This window comes from Empidonax traillii, unplaced genomic scaffold (assembly GCF_003031625.1).
Source record: "Empidonax traillii isolate 1590-97213 ecotype Southwest subspecies unplaced genomic scaffold, ASM303162v1 scaffold1253:size457737, whole genome shotgun sequence".
In the NCBI taxonomy this organism is placed as follows: Eukaryota; Metazoa; Chordata; class Aves; order Passeriformes; family Tyrannidae; genus Empidonax; species Empidonax traillii.
The window spans coordinates 407,518-433,769 of NW_020956446.1; the positions used below are offsets into that span (position 1 = coordinate 407,518).

At 50.5% G+C, this 26,252-nt stretch overlaps 1 protein-coding gene across 1 annotated transcript in view; it reads right to left on the reverse strand.

The window, feature by feature from the left end:
• Window positions 1-26,252, reverse strand: part of TIAM1 (T cell lymphoma invasion and metastasis 1) — a 79,370-nt gene that overhangs the window by 48,513 nt on the left and 4,605 nt on the right. The window contains exons 2-8 of the mRNA XM_027906160.1: window positions 24,645-25,627; window positions 12,646-13,093; window positions 10,496-10,668; window positions 6,971-7,195; window positions 5,500-5,685; window positions 2,709-2,855; window positions 548-622 (exon numbers count right to left, since the gene is read on the reverse strand). Coding sequence (XP_027761961.1) covers window positions 548-622; window positions 2,709-2,855; window positions 5,500-5,685; window positions 6,971-7,195; window positions 10,496-10,668; window positions 12,646-13,093; window positions 24,645-25,616 — 2,226 coding nt within the window. The 5' untranslated portion in view covers window positions 25,617-25,627. The remainder of the gene's footprint in view (window positions 1-547; window positions 623-2,708; window positions 2,856-5,499; window positions 5,686-6,970; window positions 7,196-10,495; window positions 10,669-12,645; window positions 13,094-24,644; window positions 25,628-26,252) is intronic.

A 26,252-nucleotide genomic window follows, 5' to 3' on the forward strand; every position in this document is an offset into this window, starting at 1 on the left:
TTTATACACCTGAGTTGCACTCCAAGCTATAAATCCCCAGGAAGCGATGGCAGCTACCAAATCCCTGTTTACTGCAAGGGGGCTCATGTGGCTAAACCCAATACCCACTGCATGAAGAATGTGCCTCAGCACTGGGTTGATGTTGTTTTACAGCTGACTTTCTCTGGGGAAAGAGAAAGCAGCTGCACTTGGGGCTGTGAATGCAGGAAGTCAAATGCAGAAACTCAGGGAAGCACTAAACAGAGAAAGCCCTGTGCTACTTAGTTGCACCAACCCTTAATTATGAAAACCCCATATGGCCACCAAAAGGAGCCATTTTGCAGAGCCAGAGGGATCCAGGTCCTCCCGTGGGCAGGCATTTCCCTGGCTAACAAACCTCTGGGTCTGGCACCTCCAGCTGCTCTTTTGGTCATGGGCACCCAGCTCAAACCCTCCCAGAAAAGCTCCAAGTGCTCCAGAGCACAGAGGGTCCTCTCCCCTCTCATCCCAGAGTCAATCCCTGCATGGAGACTGGCTGCAAAGGAGGCAGCTGGAGAGCTGGGGTTACCTTGCCATCCGGGACTGTGTCGTCAAAGATCCCTTCCAGGGATTTCTTTACGGAGTCGACTCCTTCACCAAACACCTGAGGGAGAAGAGGGAATGTGCTTTGAAACTCAAACGTGACTCCCTGTCTGCAGCACAGGCTAAGGGGAGAACAGTCTGTCTGACACCTCGCAGGGAAATCAAACTGGAAAACACAGACACTCATCTCCAAACACAGAGAAGGAAAACAGCAGTTTGATAAAAGAGAAGGGGAGGCGAAAGACAAGCTGCTGATGGGGCATCGTGCTGAAGATTAGAGCCCACTTCTGCTTAGAGATCTGTCTCTGACTTCCTTGGTGAAGCTGGACTAATTTTATCTCCTTTTGTGCTCAGTTTACCCACCTGTAAAGTGTGGGAATGAACACCTTCCCACTTCTGCTAAGGCTGACAAATCAGACGGGCTCTGCTTCTGCTGGCTTTGTAACAACCCAGCTGCCAAAACGTACTTAGCAAACATTCAAGCACCACAAGTCAGTGTAGCCCTTCTCTAATGAAATAAGAGCTGGTAACCCAGCACGAGCCAGAGAGCCAAAATCAACAGGGCTCCGTGCAGGAGGAACGGCCGAACGGGAATATTTACGGGGTCCACCCCAAACCAGCACGGGACTCCATCAGATGGGCAAGCAGGGTTCTGACTGCAGCAGAAGCTTGTAATTAAAACTGAAAAGTTAAGTTTTTACAGCTCCACATCAGCACAGCTTGAGGATCAAGTTGCTGGTTTGGCTGTTAACTATTCCATGGCTGAAACGAAGCAGGGCCGTGCAGGATGGGAGAAGGTCTCTGCCCTTCTGGGATTTACAGTTCGCTCCTTCCAACGGGTGACACTTTTGCAGGACGCAAGGGAAATGTGTTCAGGCACTGCATTCAGATATTCTGCCACTTCCCCAGAACTTTATATTTTCTACAACTCTCCCAAGTGTGACTTTCCTTTAACCTGGAACATTAGAGTCCCTTTCCCTGCCTGTGTTAGTGAGGAGAGAGGGGGGCAGGGGTGGGGGAGGCAGCGTGAAGAATGCAATTATCCCCCCTGGAAGGAAAAACAAAAGGGTGAGATCAGGGAGGAAAAAAACAACAGGCTTGCACACAGCATGGGCAGGATCTTAGTTCAGGACAAGGGGCTGTGTTTTATTTGGGGCAAGTAAATACAAAGCAACAGGGATGCTGCAGCACCAGAAGAAGGAATCGGGAACGCGCTCACGGGAATCATCTGCTGCATTCCAGAAAAAAACCCTGAGCTTCTGCTCAGCCACTAAATATTGGGTGAACTTTTCATGTCTGGCTGAAAACAAGCTCAACAGTTCTGCAGCATCCATCCTCTGCTGAACAAAACAAACACCCACTGCTGCCTTAACAAACGGCAGAAGAAATCACAGGGCACAGAACGCGTGTCCCGAGCCTTTCTCCCCACAAAAAGTGAGAGGAGAGAAGAGAAAGAAGAGCAGAGCCTACATTCATTTCCTGCAATTAGATGAGGTATGGCTTTCAAAAACTGAAAGCTGTAATTAGGGATGTTAGGGAAAAATAACAGGGAAGCACCTTCCTACCACACTGAAACATGTTTTCGAGAGAAAGATCTGGGCAGTGACTGGGTGGAAACATTGCAACTTTTGCTTTTTTTTTATAAATCTGAGGCAAAACAAGGGCTGTCCCGACTAAATGTAAAGTTTTTTGTCACTTTGGGAAGTTTTCACCCAACTCAGATACATTTAAAGTATTGTACGAACTCGTAATTTTAAATTAAAAATCACCAAACAAGTCTGAATCATTATGTTCCTTTCAAAGTTGCATCTGTTTTAGACATGAAGCTTTGTGGCTCCTGAGATTAGGGACAGCACCTCCAGCAAAAGCAGAGGCAGCAGAAATGCAACAACAGTAGAAACATAACCAAATCGGCTAAAGAAAGGGCAAACTCCAAACCTTTGGCAGGAGCTGCTCTACACTGATCTGCAATTACAGACCCTGATTTCTGAAGAGGATGAGGAATGAGATGACTACACAGATTAAACAAGCAGGGCTAAGGCTGGGCGTGGAAGTGCTCGATGCAAGTGACTCTGTGCGAGCTGCGTTCTGCACACCGACACACCAGCCTTGAAAACAACAGGACCACAGGCTTCCCACACCCTTACCTGATTAATGCTGGGCCTCCCTTGCTTTTTCTTCGAGGTAGTATCCAGCCCCCAAAGAGAAGAAAACCTGCTTCTCCGTTTGCTGGCAGACCTGGACATGGCCTGTGTCCTTCTCCTCACTCCCGACTCCCCCGTGCGAGCCGCCACCTGTCAATGCCACATGCTTTCAAAATCAGAGGTTACAGCATCCTACCTCTGCCAAACAGTAGAATCTGGATGGAAACGAAAGGTAAATCCTATGGCAAAAGAGTGTATTCGCTCCAGGGACAGTGGTAGGCAGTGGTGATGCCGCCACCTAACTCACATCTCCCAGCGCCAAACCCCAAAAACTGACATGGACAGCACACTCCCACCCCATTTTTTGGCATTTAATCTGAGATATTTTAAAGCATCCTAATCATCCCTGAGCAAAGCCTCGGCAACAGTGAAGGGGTTTGGGGTTTTTTTGTTTTGGTTTGGGTTTTTTGTTTGGTTGGTTTTTTGTGGGGTTTTTTTGTTTGTTTGGTTTTGTTTTGTTTTTTCTTTTGTTTTTTTTTTTTTCCCATTTCCTAACAAGGTTTCAAAGCTGGCCACGTGAAATCTGAGATATCCAAACTTATCTCTTGCTTCCCAAAAGCTCAGTCTTCCTCTCTGCTCTTTCCTGTGGAAACACTCTGAGCATCCTGGAACTGACTCATGACTGCAGCAAGGCCAGATAAAAGCTTGCAAGGACGTGGTGGCACTTAAAAACCTGCACTTCCTCAAAAGATAGTGACATCTGAAGGAGTGAACAAAAACACAGGAAGGGACAAAAGGACCCTTCCAATCAGAGCAGTGTTAACTGCTGGGGCGCTTCAAAAATGGCCTGTGGCAACCCCTTTGGAGCAAAAAGACATTTGCCATTGCTGAGCCCAACTCTCCGAGGGGTGGTGAGGAAGCTCTGGTGGAAGTCAGTGTGACATCAGTCAGAGGGGAAGTCTTTGGGCCCAAGTTGAAGCAGATTTCCCACCTCAGAAGGTGGCCTCAGGAGAGGGAGCTCCTCTCCTGCCAAAGAGGGAGTAGTAGGGGATGGCAGGTGTGAACGTGAGGCAAGGCAAAGCCGGGCAGACAGACAGACCCAACCCACCCTGCCGACTCGGCCATTCCAGCTTCCTGGAACACCTCGGGACTGGGTTCCCACAGCCGAAACCGGCACGGTGGGACTGCCAAACGTTTGGCAGCCCCAGCGGGAACACCCAAATCTCAGTGATGCCCCGAGCTACGGAGCGGAGGAACTGGTTGTTTGGGTGCAGCAGATCCAAGGCCCCATCCAAAGCCAGCAAGGACAGAAGGCTGGCTGGTGTATCCAGGGAACTGCGTGAGGAACGGGGGTTCTCCTTGGGAAACGTGGAGAAATCATGAGGAAGAACTTAAACGCTACTGCAGGTGTCTCCATTTCCACAGCCTGGACTTGTGAGACGTTCCCTAAGCTGTACCTGGGACATTCATGCACAGACACCCAGGATAACTTGGCACATCCTCTCGGAGTAGTTAGGGATGCCACACTCTCACCATGCAGCACCCACTCGAGCCACAGAACCACAGACTGGTTTGGGTTGGAAGGGACCTCAGAGATCATCCAGTCCCACCCCCTGTCATGGGCAGGGACACCTTCCACTATCCCAGGTTGCTCCAAGCCCCGTCCAACCTGGCCTTGGACACTTCCAGGGATTGGGGCAGCCACAGCTTCTCTGGGCAAATTCCCTTCCTGAAGCTTCAATTAGGGCTCCCAGCAGCAGAGGAGCGCGGAGTTGTTACATATCCCCACGTTGCTGAGGGCAAAGGAGGACACAAGAGTTTGCTGAGAGGAGAAGAAAGCACGTGTCTTTTCCAGCACAACATACTCAAAACATTTTTTTTTTTCTTTTTTTTCCTTGGCTCTCAAGAGACAGCAGCACGAAGAGGCAGACTGTTTTTCAGGCTAACGCTCAGTGCTTTGCTAGATGCAAAAAAAAAATAAGCATAAATGCTAATTACAGCCCGCCACTTAAAAAATATAATAAATCCGCCGGCAATTAGCAGGATGATGACGCTAATCTTTTCATAGAGGAGAGAATAAAAACACCCCTGCCTGAATTACAGCTCTGGATTCAATTGAAGGGTACAGCTGACAGCTACAAGACAACAGTGGAGCTCAGCTATTTCTGTGAACCTCCAGGAGTCCAAGCCGAAACGGCAAGAACTTGATTTAAATTCATTAAAACCCGAGCACTTTGCAATACATTTCCCTGTACTTTCACGAGCTGGGTTGTTACAGTATTTAAGTTCAAGCAACCAATTGAAACATCATTTGCCACAATGTGAGCAGGAGGGAGCAACGTTTTCCCCTCCTTTGTGGAGCATCAGGTGTCGATCATCACCGGAGACCGGATATGAGACTAATTGGTCAGTAGTTTCAGCCATATGGCACAAAGTGAGCCATGCCCAAGAAGGTCTAAGCCAACACATGCTGAGGGCCTAAGAATGGCTCCCACTGACTTCGTGGGACTTTTGGATCGAGCCTACGTACATGGACATTAACAGGAAAATCTGTTTATAGCGCAGGTCTGGGCTATTCAGCATCCCACCCTTAGGAGAAACATGGTTCTCCCACTCCCATGAGGCCATATGGCTTGCAAGCATCTACTTTTTAACTGACATCCAGGAACACGAACCCCTTCCAGGGAGCAGAATATCCTGCACCCTGAGGTGAGGGCTCACCCCTCACTGCTGCTGGTGACCTCTGCGTTGTGCAGGTTGGCAGAGGGGAGCCCTGCCCTCTGTCCACACTCACCAGGGCATGGAAGGACGAGACTGAGAAGATGCCAAGGCGGCCCATGGCGACCTTGGTGGGCCGGCTGGCGAAAGCCAGGAGCCTTTTGGGGTTGGGGAGCTCCCCTCCCTGGAGACTCGCCAGGTAACAGCGGTACCGGAACAGGTCCATCTGGAACTGCTCCAGATTCTGCTCCCAAACGAAGATCTGTGGGGAGAGGAGGGAGAAGAGGGTGGTGAATGCCTTGAAAAAATTTATGCTCTTCCCATTAGCACACCGTTTTTCACCAATGCTGATCTCATCCAAGAAACCCCAATTCCTTGTTTTTAACACATCCCCCCACACTCTCCCAACCCCTCAAAGGATACAAATAGTAAGAGTTTTCATTAGATGGAAAACAACTTTTTCTACATTCATGGTAGAAGCCTTCTCCTGGGACGACTGCTCCTTTGATACAATGCTAATTAATAAGATTAAATTTTCATTTTTAATTTTCCTTGTATTCCAGGATTCTCTTTTCAGCAGTCCCTTAAGAGGCTTCTTTCATGCATCAAGAGCATCTGAGAAACAAGAAGACCAAACCCCACCAAACTCCACACACAGCAGCAGCATCGTTGCTGTGAGCACCAAGAGTGCCAGGCACTGGGGATAATTAATCTGATCAGTGGAAGAGCACTGCAATCAGCCCATGGAAGGATTTCTCTAAATAATTCAAACAGCTGATAGGAAACAGTTTCAAAGCATCCAGAAAAACTCAGTTACATAAAGAGAGAGGCTGTGACTGACAGCCTTTGAGTGGAGCCCTTTCAGCAGAGACGAGCATCTCCCCGCCTTTTCCCCCTCCATCCCCCCTTCTCACGGGCTTCCAGGGGGTACAAAATCTCTTCAGCTTAGCCCTGGCCACTTCTCATGCTTTGCATTACAGGCACATTTGGCAGCTCTGGTGAAAGAGCTACAAATGAGTGAGGCAGGAGCCATATGTTTAGTTTCCTAAAATAAGGTGCTGCTGCGGCAGCGGGAGAGACATCTGCTCGAGGCTCCCTGCTCCTGAAATCCAGCTACATTGCCCACTTGGAAGTCAGAAGGAGCAGGGCCCAAGGGGAAGCCAGGGATGCAGCCACGAGGTCAAGGCAGGCCCTTGTGACAAGCAGAAACCAGGGATGGTTCCTTCACCCCGTCTGCCAGCAGCAGAACCGGCCTCTTGCACACCTCAAACAACAGCAGCCGCAGTTATTTGCGAGCAGCTGTTCCCTAAGGAATTCCGCTGCCGTGACCTTCACTCTCCGCCTGCTATCCAAATCCCACGGGTGGAGGCCAGGAGAAGACAGCCCAAGCTGCACCTCAGTGGTGCAACTAAGTCAGCCAGGCCATCTCTCCTGCCAACACTTCCCACCTGCTCCGGGCACAGAGGGCAGGACAGAGCTACCACTGATCTCGGGGAGGCCTGAAAACACTCGCTGGGGACTTATTCCACATGAGCAAGGGAGATTACTTGATCCAGGATGGTCTTCTTCTTCTTGGAGTCCGTGACAGAGGACAGCTGCATTTCGCCCATCTTCTTCATCTTCTCGTCCATGTCGATCTTCTGCTCCAGCTTTTTGATCTCGGTCTTGAGGAGCTTCACGGTGTCCTCCTTGTGGTGCTGCCGCGCCACCGCGGTCGCGCAGGCCGAGTGGATCGCCGTGATCCAGTTCTCCAGCTCCGTCTGGCTGGAGGTCTGAGGAGACCAAAAGAGGGGGGGAAAAAAGAAGTCAGGATCCTCTTTAAAACCCTCAACTGCAATTCCAAGGAGCTTCCCCCTCCCTTTGATCTCAAGATTAAAAGCCTTAAATCCACTTATTTCGGTGGAAGTAATAAACGCCCCCTCATCCGTAAGGAGGCCATTTTTAACTCGCATTTTCAACTCGCACACCAGGCACTCAGCACTCAGAATTGCACCTATATCTGTGCCTTGCAGCTTCCCAGAGAGTTCTCAGGAATCACCTTCCTTGTTCAGTGCCATGCTGCCATAATTTGCAGCTCAGCATTTAATGATGTTCTCTAAACTCCCAGTTCCTTAATGCAGTGAATGCTGCAGACTCTCTGCTCTTCCCAGGAATGGAGAGCTTTTCTGGCATGCAGGACTTAGTAATAAGTTAGTGGCATAAAATGTGACCATGATAACTATAAGCTTTAATATGGTGCATAGAGCTTTCCACTTTCTGAAAGTCCCAAAGCCCTCTGAGGACAAACCTGTTATCATTAAAGGCAGGCTCATCCTAATCTTTACAGCTCTGGTACTGTCCCTTCCCAAGCATGTATGTGACAGCTTGGGAAAAGGGAACACTTTCCCTCCCTGGAAGTGTCCAAGGCCAGGTTGATCGGGGCTTGGAGCAACCTGGTCTAGTGGGAGGTGTCCCTGCCCAAGGCAGGGCGTGGGACTGGATGACCTCTAAGGTCCCTTCCAGCCCAAACCATTCCATGAGATACCAGGGACACCAGTACATATTTCTGGGAGAGAACTGTTCTGATTAGAGGCTTTTGACACAGAAAGAAGAATATTTCAAAGCATTCCTTTCCCAGGCTTTCAAAATAAAAAGCCAATCCTTTTAGGCTTCTTACTAAACTCCACTCCTTTTTACAGTAGGCTGTAAAACAAACTCAGGGTTGCAGAGGACTCTCTCCAAGTGTCAGCCTGTAAAAATAATCACGCTGGTATTTGGCTCCTGGCTGGAAAAGTATCAAGGTGCCAAACCACCTTGTTCTAATTAAACTTCCTGATGATACCTGATCTATTAATAGAGAGCACAGCACGACTTCTCCAGTTGCTGGCACAGATGAGGAAGGTCATCCTCGCTGCGGTCACAGCTAACGGCAAAGGACGAGGCTCACTGAAGCCAAGCAGAGATTCCCAGAGAAGCCTGCCCTGGAAATCACATATGCACAGGCTGGACTTCAGGCTGATGTTGCCAAAACTTTTGGGGACTGAAGCAAGTAAGACACAAAGGTCCCAGAAGGGCACCACTTTCCTCAACTCAGGTTAGAAGTCCGAAGCAGCACACAGAGCCTACACAGGAACAACTGAGTTCTTACACCCAATTTCCTTGCCTTCAGTTGGCACTGGATATTGCTTAAATTTGTCAGGCTCCCTGCCCAGACAATACCTTTAACAAACTCTCATTCACAGACAGGGGCTTACAATGTCTTATCCCCACTGCTGAACACAGTGGGCCCCCACTGGATGAGGAATTTCTGCTGGAAACAGAGGAATTATTTGCAGAATGGGAAACACCTTGCCTACAGCCAGAACATCATCCCCAGCAGAGAAGAGAGCAGCACTGAACACACAGTGAGATGGTTTTGTTAATTCCTATCAAAGTCCTAACAGCAAGGGGTCGTATTTTTTTAGCTCAATGAATTTCAAAATGTTATCTGTATACCATTAGATTCAGCTTTCTTTCTGGTTTTCTGAAACATACCCCAGGAGATACTGGGGAGGAGGAGGAGGGGGAAAAAAGAACCTGGAGTGGATTTTAGGAGCTGAAGACTCTTCTGGCAGGATCAGCAGGCAAGGGGAATCAGTGCCCTTCCCAACGGAAAGGACCACGTAAACAAGCTGCAAACACCTGACACATAAATACGTGGTAATCACAAGTTGCTCTGAGCTCCTGGAAAATTCATGTGACATCTGCAAGTACTGGATCTGTGTAGGCACAATAAGAAGTGACTGAGCAAGGCATGGTTGTGTAGGAGGAATGTGATGCCTCTAGGTGCAATGCAGTGGGAAGGCTTGTTACAAGATGTCCAATATCTGTAGGCATCACAAAGCGACTCTTATTTTTCTCCCTATGTACACAGTCTCCACAGGACAGAAATAGCCTTCTGCAGGTCAAACCCGCTACTACAGCACTGTGCTATGTGTGGGTGGTGTGTGGGACACCAGAAGGAAGCACCACTGCTGTGAGGGCAGCGGGGCCAGCACATCCCTCATGCCTCTCCCACCGCCACAGCTGATCCCCTTCCCTGCGCCCCAACCTGTCCATCCCTTCCTTCCCTTCTGCTTCACTAGCCATGCCTGGCTTCCCTGGCAGAAGGGACACGTCGTGAAACATTTCTGCAAGGCAATATAAACGACTGGTTTTCATTTGTAAGGGCTGGTTTTTGCTTTTTCCCTACGTGAAAACCCACCCGTGGAATAACGGCATGGGGATTTTGATGGGTAAGGCCCTGCATGCCACAAACTGTGACCTTTTCAATACTTCACATCCACTGGCATTAATCCCATGAGAATGAAGGGTTTTCCTTAGAAAACTGCATGGAAAAGATCCTGGGCTGATCCCACAGCGTGGGCAGCAGGTGAAAGGGGGGGATTCTGCCCCTCTGCCCCCTCAGGTGAGACCCCCCCATCCTGCAGAGCTGCCTCCAGCCCTGGGGAACAGCACAGCAAGGACAAGGAGCTGCTGGAGAGAGTCCAGAGGAGGCATCAAGAGGATCAGAGGGACGGAGCAGCTCTGCTGGGAGGAAAGGGGAGAGATTGGGATTGTTCAGCCTGGAGAGGAGAAGCTTTGGGGTGACCTGAGTGTGGCCTTCCAGGACCTGAAGGGAGTGAGTCTTCAGGAAAGATGGAGAGATACTTCTTACCAGGGCCTGGAGTGACAGGACAAGGGGGAATGGCTTCAAACTGACAGAGAGTAGGATTAGATTGGATATTAGGAAGAGCAGTACTATACTAGGAGCTGAGGAAAAACATCCCACTGAGGTGGCAGAGAAGCTGGCCTGCAAAACCACGATGTTTTTTTTTTCAGCACGCAGTCAGATACTCAGTCTCTTCAAGAGGTAAGCCAGCACCACTCCCTTTGGGTCAGAAGGGCTTTTTAGTGTTGCACCAGTCTGAGAATCCAACCCCTTGTTTATCTGAGCTGCAAGGACTCACAAGGCAATGCAATTTTACGTTTTGCACTGGGGGGCACATCCTACCACAGAGAAGCTTCTTTATCAGAAGCAGAACAACTCTGTAAGCCCCTTGAACCGGACCCACCTGGAAGAGGAAAGCATCCCCAAGGGAGTTGCTGAGACAGAAGACAAAGTCCTTCTTGGGGTGCTCAGGCACAGCCTGCACGATGCTGTTCTCCACCCAGACGGCGTGTTTTGGGATGCTGTTGTGGTCAATGCCAGACCTGCCATCCGTCTCGTAGAAGAACAACGTGCACCCTGCAAGAGACCATCCCGTGTTAGCAACATTTAAATGCCACCCTGCATCTCTCCAGCGCTGAGACTCGGGACTACAAATATACTGGCACAGGGAGGATTTGCCAGGGCCTGTCCAGGTTTTCAGCCTCACAGTGGAGAGCACCAGCAACTGCCCAGTTTTCAGCCACACCAGGCGGTGGTTTCCGCGACACGGGGACACCAAGCCCTGACCCAGCAGGTCTTTTTTGTCTCCCTAGGACTGCCAAAACAGAGCTGAGAAAGTCGTGAGCAGCAAAATACAGCCCCAGATGAGAAACTTCACAACAAATCCCCAAATGGGGGGGGGTCTTCCACTGCCACCCCGTGTGTCCCCTGAGGGTGACAGCCAGCAGTGAGCCAGCCCTGGGAGCAGACAGGCCCCCAGGCACAGCCCAGCCTCAGCCTCTGCAGCTGCAGCTACAGTCCCTGCAAGGCAAAGATCAAGCGATTTAATTACTGGATGCAGACAGTAACTGGAATTAAAATGGGCTGGAATGAGCTGTCCTCGCTGACTGACAGACAAAAAAGCCCGAAGAGGAACGCATGTTAGCTGGGGACAGCAACCGACCTGCTTGGTGTTACAAAATAATCTTTACAGTCTTCTCAGGGAAGGGGGAAAAAAAAGTATACAGCAAGTCTGAAATTTGGGAGATTCAAAGAAAAAAAAAAAAAAGAAGAAGATAAAAAAGGTCTCTTCTCCAATCTTTCCCCATTATCTCCAGTTGGTTTTATGCTGGCACACACTTTCTGTGCCACTGTAACCAAGCCCCTCAGTGCAAAGGGATGGCCGGGTACCCAGCCTCTCAGAAAAGTATTTGCAGCTGAACAATGGCAGCTGTTCACTTCAAAGCCTGGGTTAAACACTGGCAGTATTAAGGCACAGCAATCCAAGGCACTACCACTCCACTCCAGTCAAAGCACTTCAAAACAACCTCTCCTCCCTGCTCATCCTTCCCCTTTTCCCTCCCAGATGGCCCTTTGTTTGCCTGCTCCTCACAGCAAGACCTTCCTGCCACAGGGCCCCCCTCCCAGGGGATTAGGGCTGTCCCCTGCCCCTCACCTCCCTCTCTCCTCTTCCATTTCCCCATCCCTCTAACCACCCCGGGGAAAAGCTGGCTCCTAACTCTGCTGCTGCTTTTAAAATAGCGCTGCAAATTAAAAACAAACAAGTGCTCCAAGTGTGGGGAGGGCAGGGTTTAACCATGCTGAGCTTTCTGGGTGATCCCACCTACAGCAGGAGACACGGCTCTGGTGGAGGAGAGCGAGGACAGTCCCAAAACCGTTTTCCTGCTGATGAACCACATGAAGATTAATTAGAGGTCACACCAGGAGGTCAGCTCCTGAGCTCCACTGCTCCATTAACACCTCTGTGCATTTATGAGCGTGTGCCTTGCAGGAACTGCCAAAATTCCGGGAGAAAAGGGTCTGTGTCCCAGAGAGGGGAGGAGGGATGCGCAGGATGGGTGACGCAGCCAGAGCAAACATCCACCAAGCCACGCTCCAGCCTCAGTGACCAAACCATGGCTTCCTGCCCATTCTGGGGAGACCAAGAGGTGCAAGAGGAATGCACACCGGGGCAGAGCCCCTGTCTGAACACAGGCCACTGGCATCACCAACAAACTCCCGCCATCACACGCCCACAGCCGCACGTGGGTATTTAGTTTGTCAGCAAGCCAGGGGCACACCTCCTAAAGGGAAGGCTCAGGGAAGCCCCCCTGGGTGGTGCCAGCAGGGCACGAACCCCAGTGCTGTGCAGCACAGCGCCGTGCCTCGGGCTGCACGCAGGCCACAGGTGTGAGGAACACACCCGCAACCAGCGAACACAACCTCCTCTGCAAGTCAGCGGGACCGCCTCCTCAGGCTTCACGTCAACCCCACTGAAGCTCACAGAAGATTTTCCAAGGCCACTGGTCTCACCGTCTGTAGCGATCCCCAACCCACAGGACCCTTTCCCCGTACCTTTCAGGGAAACCCAGTAGTGCTTCCACTTCCTGCGCGTGGCCGACTCCACCTTCTTGTTCTTCTTGTGCACCAGGAAGTTCTTCACGGCCAGGGCTCCCGCCTTCCTCACAGTGCCCTGGGCGGCCGTCAGCAGGATGTCGGACTGGCCGGGGGAGCTGAGGGTGCCGCTGCTCTGCTCGTCGCTGAGGGCAGAGCCGGCCTCCTCCAGCTCGCCGCTGTTGGCCGTGCTCATCTCCAGCTCCCGGCGGAAGTTCTCGTAGACGCCCTGCCGGAGCCCATCGCCCGTGGAGCTGCTCCCGCTGTCGCTGCCGATGAAGGCCCGGCTGGCCGTGGGGGAGTAGCTGGAGGTGGTGGCATTGGAGCGCCGGGACAGCAGGTCGGTGTCGGTGGCCGCTCCCTCGATGCCGCTGTCGGTGAACTCGCTCCCCTCGCCGGCGTTGACGTCCTGTTCGTAGGGGAGAGACACGGCGTGAGACAAACCCCTTCTGGAGACACCGACTGAACCCCCAAAGCGAGGTGGCACCACGGCTCCTCACACCCCCCGCTCTGTCTGGCACCGGGAATTCCTCATGTCTTCCCCTTCTGGAGACAAACCACTGGAAGAAAAGGTGGGGCAGGCAGAGCTTCCAGTTTAGGACAGACCAGTCACACCACGCGCCATTCCAGGTTAGCAATTTGGAACACAAGATGCAGCATCATCTGTTTACATCAAACCAAGTTAACAGTGCTAAAGGTTTTGCAGGAGGAGAACATATGGCAGCAAAAACTGGCAGTGTCGAGAAAAGCGGCGACCAACCTACGCATTTTGAAAAGAAAACATTGATATTGTGCACCCACACCTACAGCTGAAGAAGCATTTTAGACATCCCAGGACTGCCCTTTGCAAGTTATGTAACTAAAAAGGTGCTGCTTTTTTTTTTTTTTTTTTTTTTTTTTTTTTTTTTTTTTTTTTTTTTTTTTTTTTTTTTTTTTTTTTTAAATCCTGACAGGTTAATCTATTTAAAGATTATTTCTGGTTTGCATCACTTCTACATCACAAACCCTAACGGTGGGCCATGTGATATCCCCTGCCAATCCTCCTGGTGACAGACCCAAGCCTTCCTGGTCCCCAAGAACTTGCAGTTTAAGGATCAGAAGAGAAAGAATACAGTCACAGTTTGAACAAGACAAGAAAAAACACAACTGAATCAGGGTTTTGAAGGCTCAGTGAGTCAGCCTGACCCCTGCTACAAGGCTACAGCCCCAAGGGGGATCACCACCAGCACCTCAGTATCTACAGACGTTTGTGGTAAGTTTTGAAGAGGACAAATGAAGGCCAAGCCCTGTAAGTGGAAAGAAACACGTCAGGTACTCAGGAGAAGAGAGAGCCAGGGCAGAAGATGCAAAGATGTGAGAAATAAGGCCAAAACAACAGGGATTTCAGCCTCTGTCTCTCCTGCAAGAGCAGCTGGTGCTTGATTTATAAGTTAAAAAAAGAAAAGTCTCTGAGAAGAGGTAGCAGAATGGAGTATTTATTTTGAGAGAAAACAAGCTTCCAGCTGTTGGTTCAAGCACCAGTTTTCTATGTATCCGAGAGCAGCCCTGTGGAAACAAATAAACCCTCCACCAGCTCTGTTTGAAACCATCCTCCTGTGGAGCAAGAGCTGGATGAGGAAACCTTAGGGGAGGGGAGAGGTTGACCAACTTTTAAGGCATTAATTTGTAGTGGATGGGCCCATTCTTCCTAAGAGCCACCTCTCAAGGGAGACTTGGGGTCCAGCTGGAAGAATAAGCACTTCCTTCCCTGCTCAGTGAGCACAGCTATCCAAGTCTGAATAATTTGGTCTAGTGGAAGGTGTCCCTGCCCATGGAAAGGGCTTGGAATGAGATGAGCTTTAAGGTCCCTTCCACCCCAAACCATTCTGTGATTCTGTGCCATACAAAAAGTAAAGAGTTAATTCTACAGTCCCAGCTGATGTAACTTTTAGGAAGTATATCTCATGCTTTAATTAAAATTAGCTGATTTAAGAAAACAAAGAGCTACCAAAACAGACAACCAACCTGAGGGAGATAGGATTTGTAATCTTGTTAGCCAGTGCATGCACGAAACTTCCTTGGTGCTTTTTAGCAGGCAGAGAATTGTTCCTAACACTGAAGTTCCCCCAGAGCTATTCAGGCCCAGGTGGGCAATGCAGGTTCCCAGTGTGCCACAGCCTTCTCATGTAACCTTGGTGAGACACTGCATTAGTCACCTCAGTTTCCCTGTCCATAAAGGGGGATTACACCCTGTAACTAATATATATATATATATATAGCCGTAACAGTTCAGTATTTATAAAAAGTTCAAGGGTGGAAGACTCAGAGTGACTGTTATATTTGCTCGTGAGCTTAAACTGTAGCACATTTTGAAAAACATCTTGATAATCTTTACCACAACGATGGCTGGACGGGTAGAAAGATTCTTTCAGCGTAATGCAGCAGCCCTGCTCCCAACCTCCCTCTGCTCCCTGCACTCCCTCTTCCACTCCTAAACATCCCCTATCGAAGACTTCAGGACAGCCCATTCAAGGCCTTGGGGAGGAGGAGGGTCTGAGCACACAAAGGTCAGAACAGTTCGAAACCCGCAGTTTGGAGCCAAGATTGTGAGTTATGAGGCGCAGCATTGAGGGAGCTCAGCGCGCTGGGAAATGTGTGTGGCACAAGGTCGGGTCCGGGGTCAGGGGGGTTAAGAGTGTTCGTGGTACAGGGCTCTGGGCGCCGAGTTCCTGCTGCAGTGTCAGCTCCTTCTCATGGCAGGGCAGGAAAAGCTCTCAGGAAGCCACCCGGGCATCTGCCCCGGCCTCGCAGTGCTCCCCTGAGAACAGACAGCTCAGCACAAAGCACGTGGGTTCAGTGTTGTGCTGCCACGGGGATTTGAGGGGGTAACAGGTCCAAGCCAAGAAGAACCACAGCAGGGTTTGGCAAACACGTGGCTGGGGGCACAGAACCACTTGCAAACGAGGATACTGGAAGTTGAGCATCCCAGCTCCCACCACTGGCAGGATGGCTCTGTGCTGGTGAGGTGGCTGAGGAATCACAAAATCAGTTCACAGAATCATTTCATTTTTTGGGTGGGAAAAAGGCCTCTGAGGTCATCGAGTCCCCCCTGTGCCCGATGCCCACCTTGTCCCCCAGCCCAGAGCACTGAGAGCCACAGTCAGGTCTTCCTTGGACACCTCCAGGGCTGGGGACTCCAAACCTCCCTGGGCAGCCCCTGCCAATGCCTGACCACCCTTTCCATGAAAAAATTCCTCCTGATGTCCCACCTCACCCTCTCCTGGCACAGCTGGAAGTGTTCCCTCTTCTCCTGTCCCTGTTCCCTGGGAGCAGAGCCTGACCCCCCCCGGTTCCCCTCTCCTGTCAGGGAGTCGCAGAGCCAGAAGGTCCCCCCTGAGCCTCCTTTTCTCCAGGCTGAGCACCCCCAGCTCCCTCAGCTGCTCCTGGTACCCCAAACCCCTTCCCAGCTCTGTTCCCTTCCCTGGGCACACTTCAGCCCCTTGATGTCCTTCTTATGCTGAGGGTGCCCGAATTGGACACAGCACTCAAGGTGCCTCAGCAGCGCCAGCACAGAGTGGACACAAAAGCTTTGATGTCCAGCTTCCAAGTACCTGCTGACAATGCCACCACAGGCCACTGCCTGGAAGCAAAGCCAACACTGTGTGACCTTGACGACAGCAATTTAAAAACTACTCACGTTTCCTGCTCAGGTTCTCAAGGAGCCCCACGGGCAACAGCAACACCTCCCTCCTCCAAGGAAGACTTATTCCAGGTCCAGGATGGGATGCGCCACAAGGGCTTGCTAACCCAACAGGCTTTTCACTGCTGTGCAGGAGGAGTTCCTAGGCAAAGGCTGCTGAGGCTGAACTACAGCCACGGCTCAGTCTTCAGCGCTCACCCCTCTGACCCCTGCCCAGTGTCCCTGCAGCTCCCCAGCACGATGGCATGTGCCAGGCACATCACAGGAGCTGGGAGACAGCTGAAGAGAGCAGAATGCACATTCCTGACACCCACGGTTTGGGGCACTGCATCCGCATTATAACAAATGACCGGCACTGGCACTGCTGCCATCGAGGAGCTCTGATTCATTCCCCTGGTTTAAATCCCCAGCGGGGACACTGCCCCTGGTATTTTGCACCTTGACAGAGATCTTATTTTGTACTGTCGGGCTGGCAAGCGGCTGCCTCCACACAGAGGAATATTTTTCTCCAGAGAGATCACTCCAGGTCGGAACTAAAACCTGGGCTGCCCCTGCTTGTCCTTTCCACTGGTGTTTCCTCAGTGTTGGCCCCGAGAGGGCAAGAGGGCAAAGGAAGGGGGAGGTGGAGATCATTCCATCGGTCACACCAAGCAGAAAGCATGCAGCAGAGAAAAGAAAGCACACTTCCTCCAAGACACAGAGATGGGGGAAGCCGTGGGAACAGCAGGTCTTGGCATTTTGCAGACACAGCAGGTCTCAGTCCATGGGGACAACAGACGGAATAAACAGGGGCTTTGTTGCTCCAAGTGAAGATTGCTCTGTGGAGAGCGCTGGCTCGAGGAGGGAACTAACCAGGCTCTGGGACTGTGATGTGATGGGGAGATGGGGAAGCACAGCTCCCACCAGGATCTGGGGTCCCCCCTGCAGCTGGAGGAGACAGAGCAGCACCACTCCTTACACTGGCAGTGCCACCGTTTCGGCTGTAGGTGCCCAGGGTTTATAAAAGCAGGCTCAGCCGACAGGGATGAAGGGAAAGGTGGAATGCCCAATGCCAGGAAGATTCTGAATGGTGCCATTGTTACCAACAAGGGCACAGTGAGGCCCAGCAATCAGGCCACGTGCCAGGGCAGCTACCACAGCCCCCCGGAGCATCCGAGTGAAATGAACTGGAACGAGTTATCACAGCCCCATCAAACTGCAGAGAACAATTTAACTGATGAACCAACCGGGGAAAATGCTAGTGGAGGAATTAGCAACCCACTTAAATATAGGTGTTTTCTCCACATAAACACTGGGTTTCAGGCAAAACAAGCCACTGGAGAATGAAGCTGTAATGCAAGCTACATCAGGCTAATGTAGTTGGTGCTGTAGCTTTTGCACACTCACGTGATACAGAATCATAAAATATGCTGAGTTGGAAGGGACCCATCAGGACCATCGAGTCCAACTGCTACTTAATATTTGTTAAATATTTTTTTGCTGGATTTAGAAGATATACCTTTTGCTTTAGAACAAAAAGCCCACTTCCAGCTAGCGAAAAGCAGGAGAAAAGTTTTGGGGCGTGATCCAACTGTCTTTGCCCCCTCACTGAACTTATTTGGTGCTGGCCTCTGCTAGGAAGAGACCACTGGATGAGATAAGCCTTGCCAAACTCTCTGGCTCATGACTGGACACATTCAGAGCACTTGCAATGCACCCAAACTTCCCACCAGCAGCCCTGCTACAGACACTACTGAAATGCCTTGGTGAATCACTTTCTCCTGCCCCACTGACAGCAGTGATTCATGGGCACTTGGGGGCTGATTTAACAGGGGAAAAAAATCTTATTTCCCTAATATACACAGCTCCTTATGTGGTTAATGCTTCTTTCTAAATTAATCATTAGATTAAAAGTATGGGGTTTTTCCTTGGAAGTGGGGTCCCTCCAAGAGAATACATATCCTTTGCTCCCTGTCCTGTTTTAGCAGCAGAGCAATCAGGTGCTCAGGGCTCAGCAAGAGCCTGAGATTACACACAACCTGTCTGGCTGCTCCTTGGGCAAGAACCACGGGACACATTTCAAATGGGTGAGCAGCCTGATGGTTTGCATGCTTTTATGTGACTGGGTCCCTTTGAAGCTCCCATGAACAAAAAGATTGGCCTGATAAGTGTTTTTCCCTTTCTTTTCAGTACTGACTCCACCACCACTTGCTGGTCAAGGAATGGCTTGCTGAAAATCCAAATTGAATCCTTTCTCCACGGTCACATGAGCAGCTGGTAGCGCACAAGGAGACTGATCTGTCTCGAAAAGAGGCAAAACATCACAAGAAGCAAAAACAAATCATAAATTGCAATTGAAACCCGAGTGGGAGAAATGGGTTGAACCGAAACCTGAGTGGGTTTTTAAAAGCTGCAGCGGAGAAACACAAAAGCAGCTCCTGTGCTGTTGGATTGCTCAGGCTGTTTACACCTCCCAGGAGGGCTCCCAAGTCCGGTGAGGTACAGCTACAAGCCAACTCCAATTTGTTAGTGGACACCAGGCTGAGATGGTTTGGGAATTCAAAGAGATGGGATCCTGACACGTACAAGCAGCTTTGGTTCCAACCTCTGTGCCCTCACTGCACTGGGCAACAGCTCTTTAGGTCAAGAAAGAAACAAAATAAACAAACAAACAAACTCTTGAATGTGGCCTTACAGCTGCTCAGAGGGGTTTAATAAGCAAGTAGGTTTGGGTCACGGTTCTCTGAAATCAAGTTTGCTTCCTACAAAAAAAGGTCCTAGCCCAGACCTCTGGGTACTTCTCCTAGCAATGAGCTTCAGTCTTATTACAAAAGGATGAATCACAGTCACAGGTTTCTGGGCAATAATTGCTGGGAAAGTCTTCAGGCATGGATTTCAATGGATTTGGTTCCAGGATTCCTTTGTGAACTTATCTTGGTGAGTGCTGTACAGTGTAATTTGGCACCACGGAGGGACAGACAAGGTGCCAGGCACCCAGAAGATACTCAAATATGGGAGGATCCATTCCTCTCCAAGGAGCCTGGTTTTCTTACCTGACTTAGATGCCCTAAAAAGCAAATTATGGACCCCACAGGGACTCCTGCAGCCGTCAGGAAAGTACAGCCCCAGAGTTGTGAGACAGAAAGGGTTGAAAATGAAACTGTCCCCCACAAAGCTGCAGGGAAATGCATGGAGATCCAAAGTAGATAATTCCATGAAGGAGAATCAAGCCCTAGCAGGGTTAAGTTATTTTTGTTCACTGAGGCCAAGGAGAGGCAAATCTTCCTGAGAAATGCAACAGAGGGGGCAGAAACGGGAAAGGGGCTACTAGAAAAGCAGCTTGAAATCAAAAAATATCTGTGAGGAGTTCACCTGAACAACCACCCAGTTTAAGGGAGCAGGGAAGTGCCTGACATCTGGGATGATAACTAGTCACAGGATCACATGCTGAAGCTCTCTGGAAAGAAACATTTCGAGGGAGCACTTCACTGGAAAGGATCACTCCTGCAAACTGCATCCATTTTGAGTGCAAAATACTTGAAATTGAAAAAAAAACCACGCAGTGTATGTAACTTTACTGAGAATACAATTATTGCCAGTGGCACAAGCACTTCACATGTATAAATGACAAAGTATTACTGTTTAAAAACAACCCAGGCCTGAATGGAGCTAGATCAAATATCAGGAGTGGTGACTTGCTTTCCCTTGGCTTCCAACCAAGAGCGAAGGAAGAAAAACAAATTAAGATCTTTGAAGGGAGTATCAAAATATTTGCCAGTGAAGACCAAAACACCAATTTTCACATGCTCCTTTCCCTGAAAATATTGGGGCAGAGTTGTGTGCTCTGAAGGGAGTGACTATTTGCTTTAAAATACCTTGAAGAGGAAATGCCTGATCTAATCTCCCCCAGGTGGGAAGGGCAGCCCAGTGACAGAGCAGGGAAGCCCTTCCTCCAGGCTCACCCTGAATCCACTTCCAGTCAGCCTGGCTATTTGGTCTAGACTTTAAATGGGGCCGGTCATTCACACCCACCACACCAGCACCCAAGATGTGGATTCACAAGCAGCTCACACTGGTGCAAGCTCAGCCTGACTAAAAACCCGTGTGGTTTCCCCTTCCCCCAGCCCATTCCCAGCCCTTCCCTCACCTGGGAGCCCCGTGGCTGGTGGCTGGAGGCAGAGATATTTGGGTTTAACAGGGCTGTTGGCCTGGGGGCTCAGCACAGTGACCAGTGCTGCCCGGGGGGAGCCACCTGAGCCAAACCTTCCCACTCACAGACCTCCAGCTTCTGGGAGATTTGGCTCAGACCTCGGGAACAACCTCTGCCTGAAAGGCACTGCGGGGACAGGGGCTGGAATCAGTGACATCCCCACTGCAGCTGCAAGCCAGGAACATCTTGATTTTAGCTACTTACACCTTACCTGTCATTAATTGTCATTTAACGTCGCACTACTTTGTCTGAATTTCTTTCCTTGATTCCATCTGGAGTCAAACAACTAAGATTAAAGGTCTGTGTCAGTCTGATTAGGAATCACAGTGAGGCTGAAAACAGCCCTGTTTTCCAGGCTAAAGACAGGATTGCTTTAATAGGAACAGAGCTTCAGCTGCTGGACATGCTCTGCCTGGAAAAGCCGTGGCCAAGGAGGGCTGTAAGAGCAGGCTGGAAGGTCACAAGTACTCTGCAGAGAGTGAACAGGATGCAGGGGAAGCCAGGAGAAGAAAATTATTTCAGAAAAGAGAATTCATGGGGGACAGGTCAACCCAACAGCCTTGGATGCATTCCTTGCACAGGAAGCTCAAATCTCCCATCTTCTGCCCTAAAGGAAAGTTCACCTCATACTCTCCCAGTTTCTTTCTTCCTTTTTTTTTTTTTTCTGGGCAGTTGGTAGTGGGGGAAACATGGTATTAGGCTGGATGGTGCTTTTATGGGACTGACCCAGTGTGGCCCTTGTCCATGCTGAAGTGGCATCCTCTACGCCACAAAACCATTTTGTGAAAAAGATTTACACAACTTAAACCCAAGTATCAGCTCTCTGGAGTTCAGCCATCCTATGGAGCATAATGGGACAGTGTAACCTGTTACAAAATTCCCTGAGATAGTAAAAAAATAATATGGACTGGAAAGACTGTCTAATTTTAGACAGGTTTCTCTGTACGCCCTGATCTAATTCCCACAAAGCCCCTTTGGTTTCATCTCCTGAATATTCTGCAAAATTTTTTTTATGTAGGATTTTTTTTTTTTTTTTTTTTTTTTTTAAGGTTTGAGAATCCCAAATTCCTTCAGGCTACCTAGAGAAGCCTAAAAATAGTAATAAATTTGAAGAAAATTGGACAAAAGGGGATTTAACACGCCAAGGACACAGCCCGGGGCTGGCGCTGAAGCCAGTGCAGTTTCCAAGTCAGTCGAGCAGGAAGTTTGTTCCCTTTCTCCCTTCTCAGTTTCACAACTAACACTGCACTGGACACGATAAAAAAACCTTTCCTTTCCCTGCAGAGCTGTTGCTCCTTCTCAAAAGTCCTGTAAACAAACTGGAGGGCCCCATGGGAACACTGGAATTGAGCTTTCCAGAGGAAATCAAAAAGCTTGGAGAGGAACGAGCCATCCTCCTCGTGAGAGGGGACCGTGGGGAAATGCTTCGGCCGCTGTGTCCCCCTGGATTTTACAGCACACAGGGTCCTCACCGGGCTCTAAAAATGCTTCTAAAACATCCTCAGTCCCCCACAGACCTGGACTGGAATAAGGAGGTGGCAAGACAGGCTTGGAAGCGGCACAAAGCCGTATCTCAATGTTCCCATCCACTAATTCAAGGAATCATAGAAGGGTTTGGGTTGGAAGATACCTTCAAGACCACCCAGTTCCAACCCCCTGCTATGGGCGGGGACACTTTCCACTAGACCAGGTTGCTCCAAACCCCATCCAACCAGGCCTGGAACACTTCCAGGGATGGGGCAGCCACAGCTTCTCCAGGCAAATTCCCTTCTTGAAACCTTAATCAGGGCTCCTAACATCAGGGAAGCAGTGGGTTACATTTGTCCCTGAACATCTACCAGCAGGAGGAGGAGGAGGAGGAGGAGGAGGAGGAGGAAGGAGTCTCCTGCAGGCAGATGTTTAGCTACAAACAGGACACAACAGAGCCATTTCACAAAATCTGGATCCCAACAAACAGGCTTCCAGGATCCTGGGGATCTCACAGCCCACAGACAGAACAAGCTGTATCCACCCCGGTGCTTGTCTCCCTTCAAGCAAAAACGGGTGAAAATGTCAGCCAATTAAGCCCTTTCCACCTACATCACATCAGCTCCAAAAGCCCAACGTGATCCCAGCAGAGCTCTCCGGGAAGTCTCGCTCAGCAGATCCGAACCCTTAACGTTTAAAATGTTGGGAAAAGCAGAGCTGCTGCGTGGGTGCCCCAGAGCCACCCTGTGAGCGCTAATCGCTTGTGCACATCGAATATAATTATCTCCCCATAAAGCTCCCCTCAATTAGTGGAGAGCGACTCCCACCATTCAATTTAAGGTTTAAATTTGGAAGGCAGAGATTTTCTGCTGTGTTTTTCAGGGTGGGTTTTTCCCCCCTTTTTATGTAAACCACGTACTTGCAAAGAACCCGTGGATAAGGCATGGGAACAAAGCTTGTATAGCCACGATTCTGGCACCTGGTTTCTGTGACACATTCCAGGATAAATTTTTCCAGTGGTCAGCCTGGCACAAAAAAAATGCAGCTAGTCACAACTTCTAGTGAATTTAACACATGGAAACCATGGTGATGCACAGAACTAGACTAGTCAAAAGGCACCTACAAGTGACCATCAGGAACTTCCAGGGCAGCTGAGACTTAAAAAACTAGGCAAATATCCAAGCTACAACTTTCTAAAAACTGGAAAAAAAAACACCCCACTGGCCAACACAACCCCAAATTCTTGTGAGGACTGGCAACAGGGGTCTGGCACAGACACAGATTGGTCACTTCCCTCTAAAGCCACCTCATCAGGTTCACCAAGGAACTACTCCTTTCACTTTGTGTGCAAATCTGGACTTCCTTTTCGCTCTATCAAACACATTATGACAGTCATTTCCCTCAGCTTGCTAAAGGGAGGCTTGGGCTAACATGACTTCACTGCTGACAAGAATCTTATACTTACTGGATGCTGCTGGGATTAAAGACTTGGGAGGAGGAATTTTGACCTTTCCAAAGCTTTAATTTTGTTGAATTTATCCGTGGTAATAATCACCGCTGAGACTCCTTATAGCCACCGTCTCCAGTCTCAGGAGAGATACACCTAGTGAAACCAGCCCCACAAAATTATTTCCCTGGGCATGGCTGAGGCCTCACAAAACACTACTTAAATTCACAAACTTTCACTACCTGCCTCAGAGGAATCTTCTGAATGCCAGGACAGGCACCAAGAAGACGACAAACAAATGCTTTGCTGTTCACCACCAACACTGTTCTCCTTTTCTAGAAAGCAGGCTGGAGGCAGCAGTTGTACCTAACAATCTCCACAAAAGCTGTTACCTCCAAGGCTGCCAAATAACATCTTTTTTTTTTCTTTTTTGCTTCTTGTTGTTCTCTTGGTTTTTACCCTGCTGGCGCACCAAGGGGTTTTACCTCCAAAAACCAAGAGCTGCTTTTGTGACCCCATCCCAGAAGCTCCCACGGGTCAGTGCCAGCTGAGGTGGGGGCACAGGCTCCTCTCTCCTGGTTTCTCCTTCCTCCCCACCTCTCTGCCACTGACCTGCCATCAGAACCACTGTTTGTTCAGGGGACAGCACTGTTTCGGGGTGACGTTTTGCACAGATGTGAATGTCAGCTAACTGGAAGAGTGACACTTCAGCCCAGCCAGTGTTTACTACAGAGGGGAGGGCAAGCACTCACGGGTTTCTTTGCCTCCAGCCACGAGTGCTCCCAGGGTGCAGGCAGGGGAGGGTGACAGGGCAGGGAGGGCAGACAGGGGGGACACAACACGCGCAAGCTCCGCAGTGGAGTGATGCATTTTGGCAGCTACCCTGGGAAAAAAAGGCACTGTCAGCACTGCAAAGCATGCAGAAACTCTTTAGCTGGCAAATCCAGATTTATCTCTTCCAGAGGCAGCAGAGAGTGGAAAAGGCCCAAAGAGAGCTGCAAATAAGGAAGGAAGCGGTGACGGGCTCAAGAGAAGCTCTGGAGATCGGCTTGTTCAGCTCCCTCCTGGAAACACCTCCATTCTTGGAAAGGTGGCGTTGGAGGAAAACAAGAGCCTGGGAGAACCTGGAACACCTTTTACCTACAGACTCGGCTCAGCATGGGAGAAAAGTGCCTTACCTGAGTGGTTTTGGCCCTCCTGCCCTGCATGCTGCTGCTGTGGCTGATCTGGGGGTTGGTGGCCCCTTCGGAGAGGCAGTGTGACTTCCTGCAGGGCAGCGTGTTGTAGTTGCTGTAGGAAGAGGGCGCGTCCTCGGCGGTGACCGAGGCCATCTTATGGCTCCCGATATCGGGGATGTCGGACACCAGGTTCCGGCAGTACCCTCCGAAGGCGTTCCGCGGGCCCCCGTTCATGGCAGCGCCCGGGGTTTTGGGGGAATACAAGTCACTCATGGAGTTGGCACGTTGGCAGGCGACCAGGGCCTGCGGGCTGCCCCCGGCCTCCGTGCCCGGGGCGGCCTCGGCGTCCTTCTCCTCGGCCAAGCCCAGGATCTCCTCGTTGCTCGTCAAGTGCTCCTGGCTGAGGTCGGAGAGCGAGAACTCCAGGCTGTCCTCGCGCCAGATGTCGGCGGACTTGGAGCGCTTCTTCTTGAAGCTGGCCGCGTCCATGAAGCCGGTGCCGTTGGCCGCGTACCGGTGTCCCCTGCCGTCGCCCTCCGCCAGGAAGGGCGGCTCGTCCCCGTAGAGCCTGCTCTCCTCCGAGTCGGGCATGCTCTGCACGGAGGCGGCCGTGAGGACGGTGCTGCTGTCCACGCTGGGCGTCACCGACGAGTCGGTGTGGTAGGACACGGGCCGCAGGCCCATGTCCACGCGGTCCACCCACATGGGGCTCCCGAAGTCCTCCAGGTTGGCCTCCGGGGCGAAGGGCTCCAGGCCGTTCTCCGCCAGGGACTGGGGGATGCTGGGCGTGCTGCTGGAGCGGGTGCTCACCTCGGAGTTGCGGTGGATGATTTTGCCGGAGGAGGCGTGGCGGGAGCGGCGGGAGGCCTTGCCGGAGAGGCGCAGGGAGCGGGAGGTGTGCTTGCGGCCCAGGCCGGCGTGCTTGTCCCCGTAGAAGGCGTGCTCCACGCTCTGGCTCTCCGCGTTCCCCATGGCGTCACAGTCTGCGAGGGGAGAGAGCGGCAGCGTTACGGGCAGGAGACACGCAGAAACACCCACCACGCCAAAACCAGCCTGGCTTTTTTTTTTTTTTTTTTTTTTTTTTTTTTTTTTTTTTTTTTTTTTTTTAATTACTGAACCTGTCCCAAACCCCGCGCCACAGATTCCACCGGGACCCGCTGGAACTACAGCGGCTAATCCCGCAGAATTAATTAAGCAGCTGCACACCAGCAAACTTAGAAATACAACTCAAGTTAAATGGGAACGTAGGAAACAGCCCTGCAGAATTCTAGAGGGAAGGGTTGAGCCTTGAAGCCTGGTGTGAACTGGAACCAGCTTAGCACCAAAGTGCAGTCTCAGCTCTGCACACATTCACTTGACCCTCAGCATCAGCTTTGTCACTCCAGCCAACAAACTCAGAAAAAAATCAACAGCTCTTGCTTATCTGCGTGTAACAAGATGCCAAAAAGTAGAGGGCTGTACACCTTTATCTGAGATTTCACTTTTTTTTTTTTTTTTTGGCTAGGAACTGCAAGCTAAAGCACCAAAGAGCAAAGTACAAATCCTACCATTTGGCAGCGAGCTAATGACAGGTTTGATTTCTGGAACAAAAAAACAGTGCAACATTAA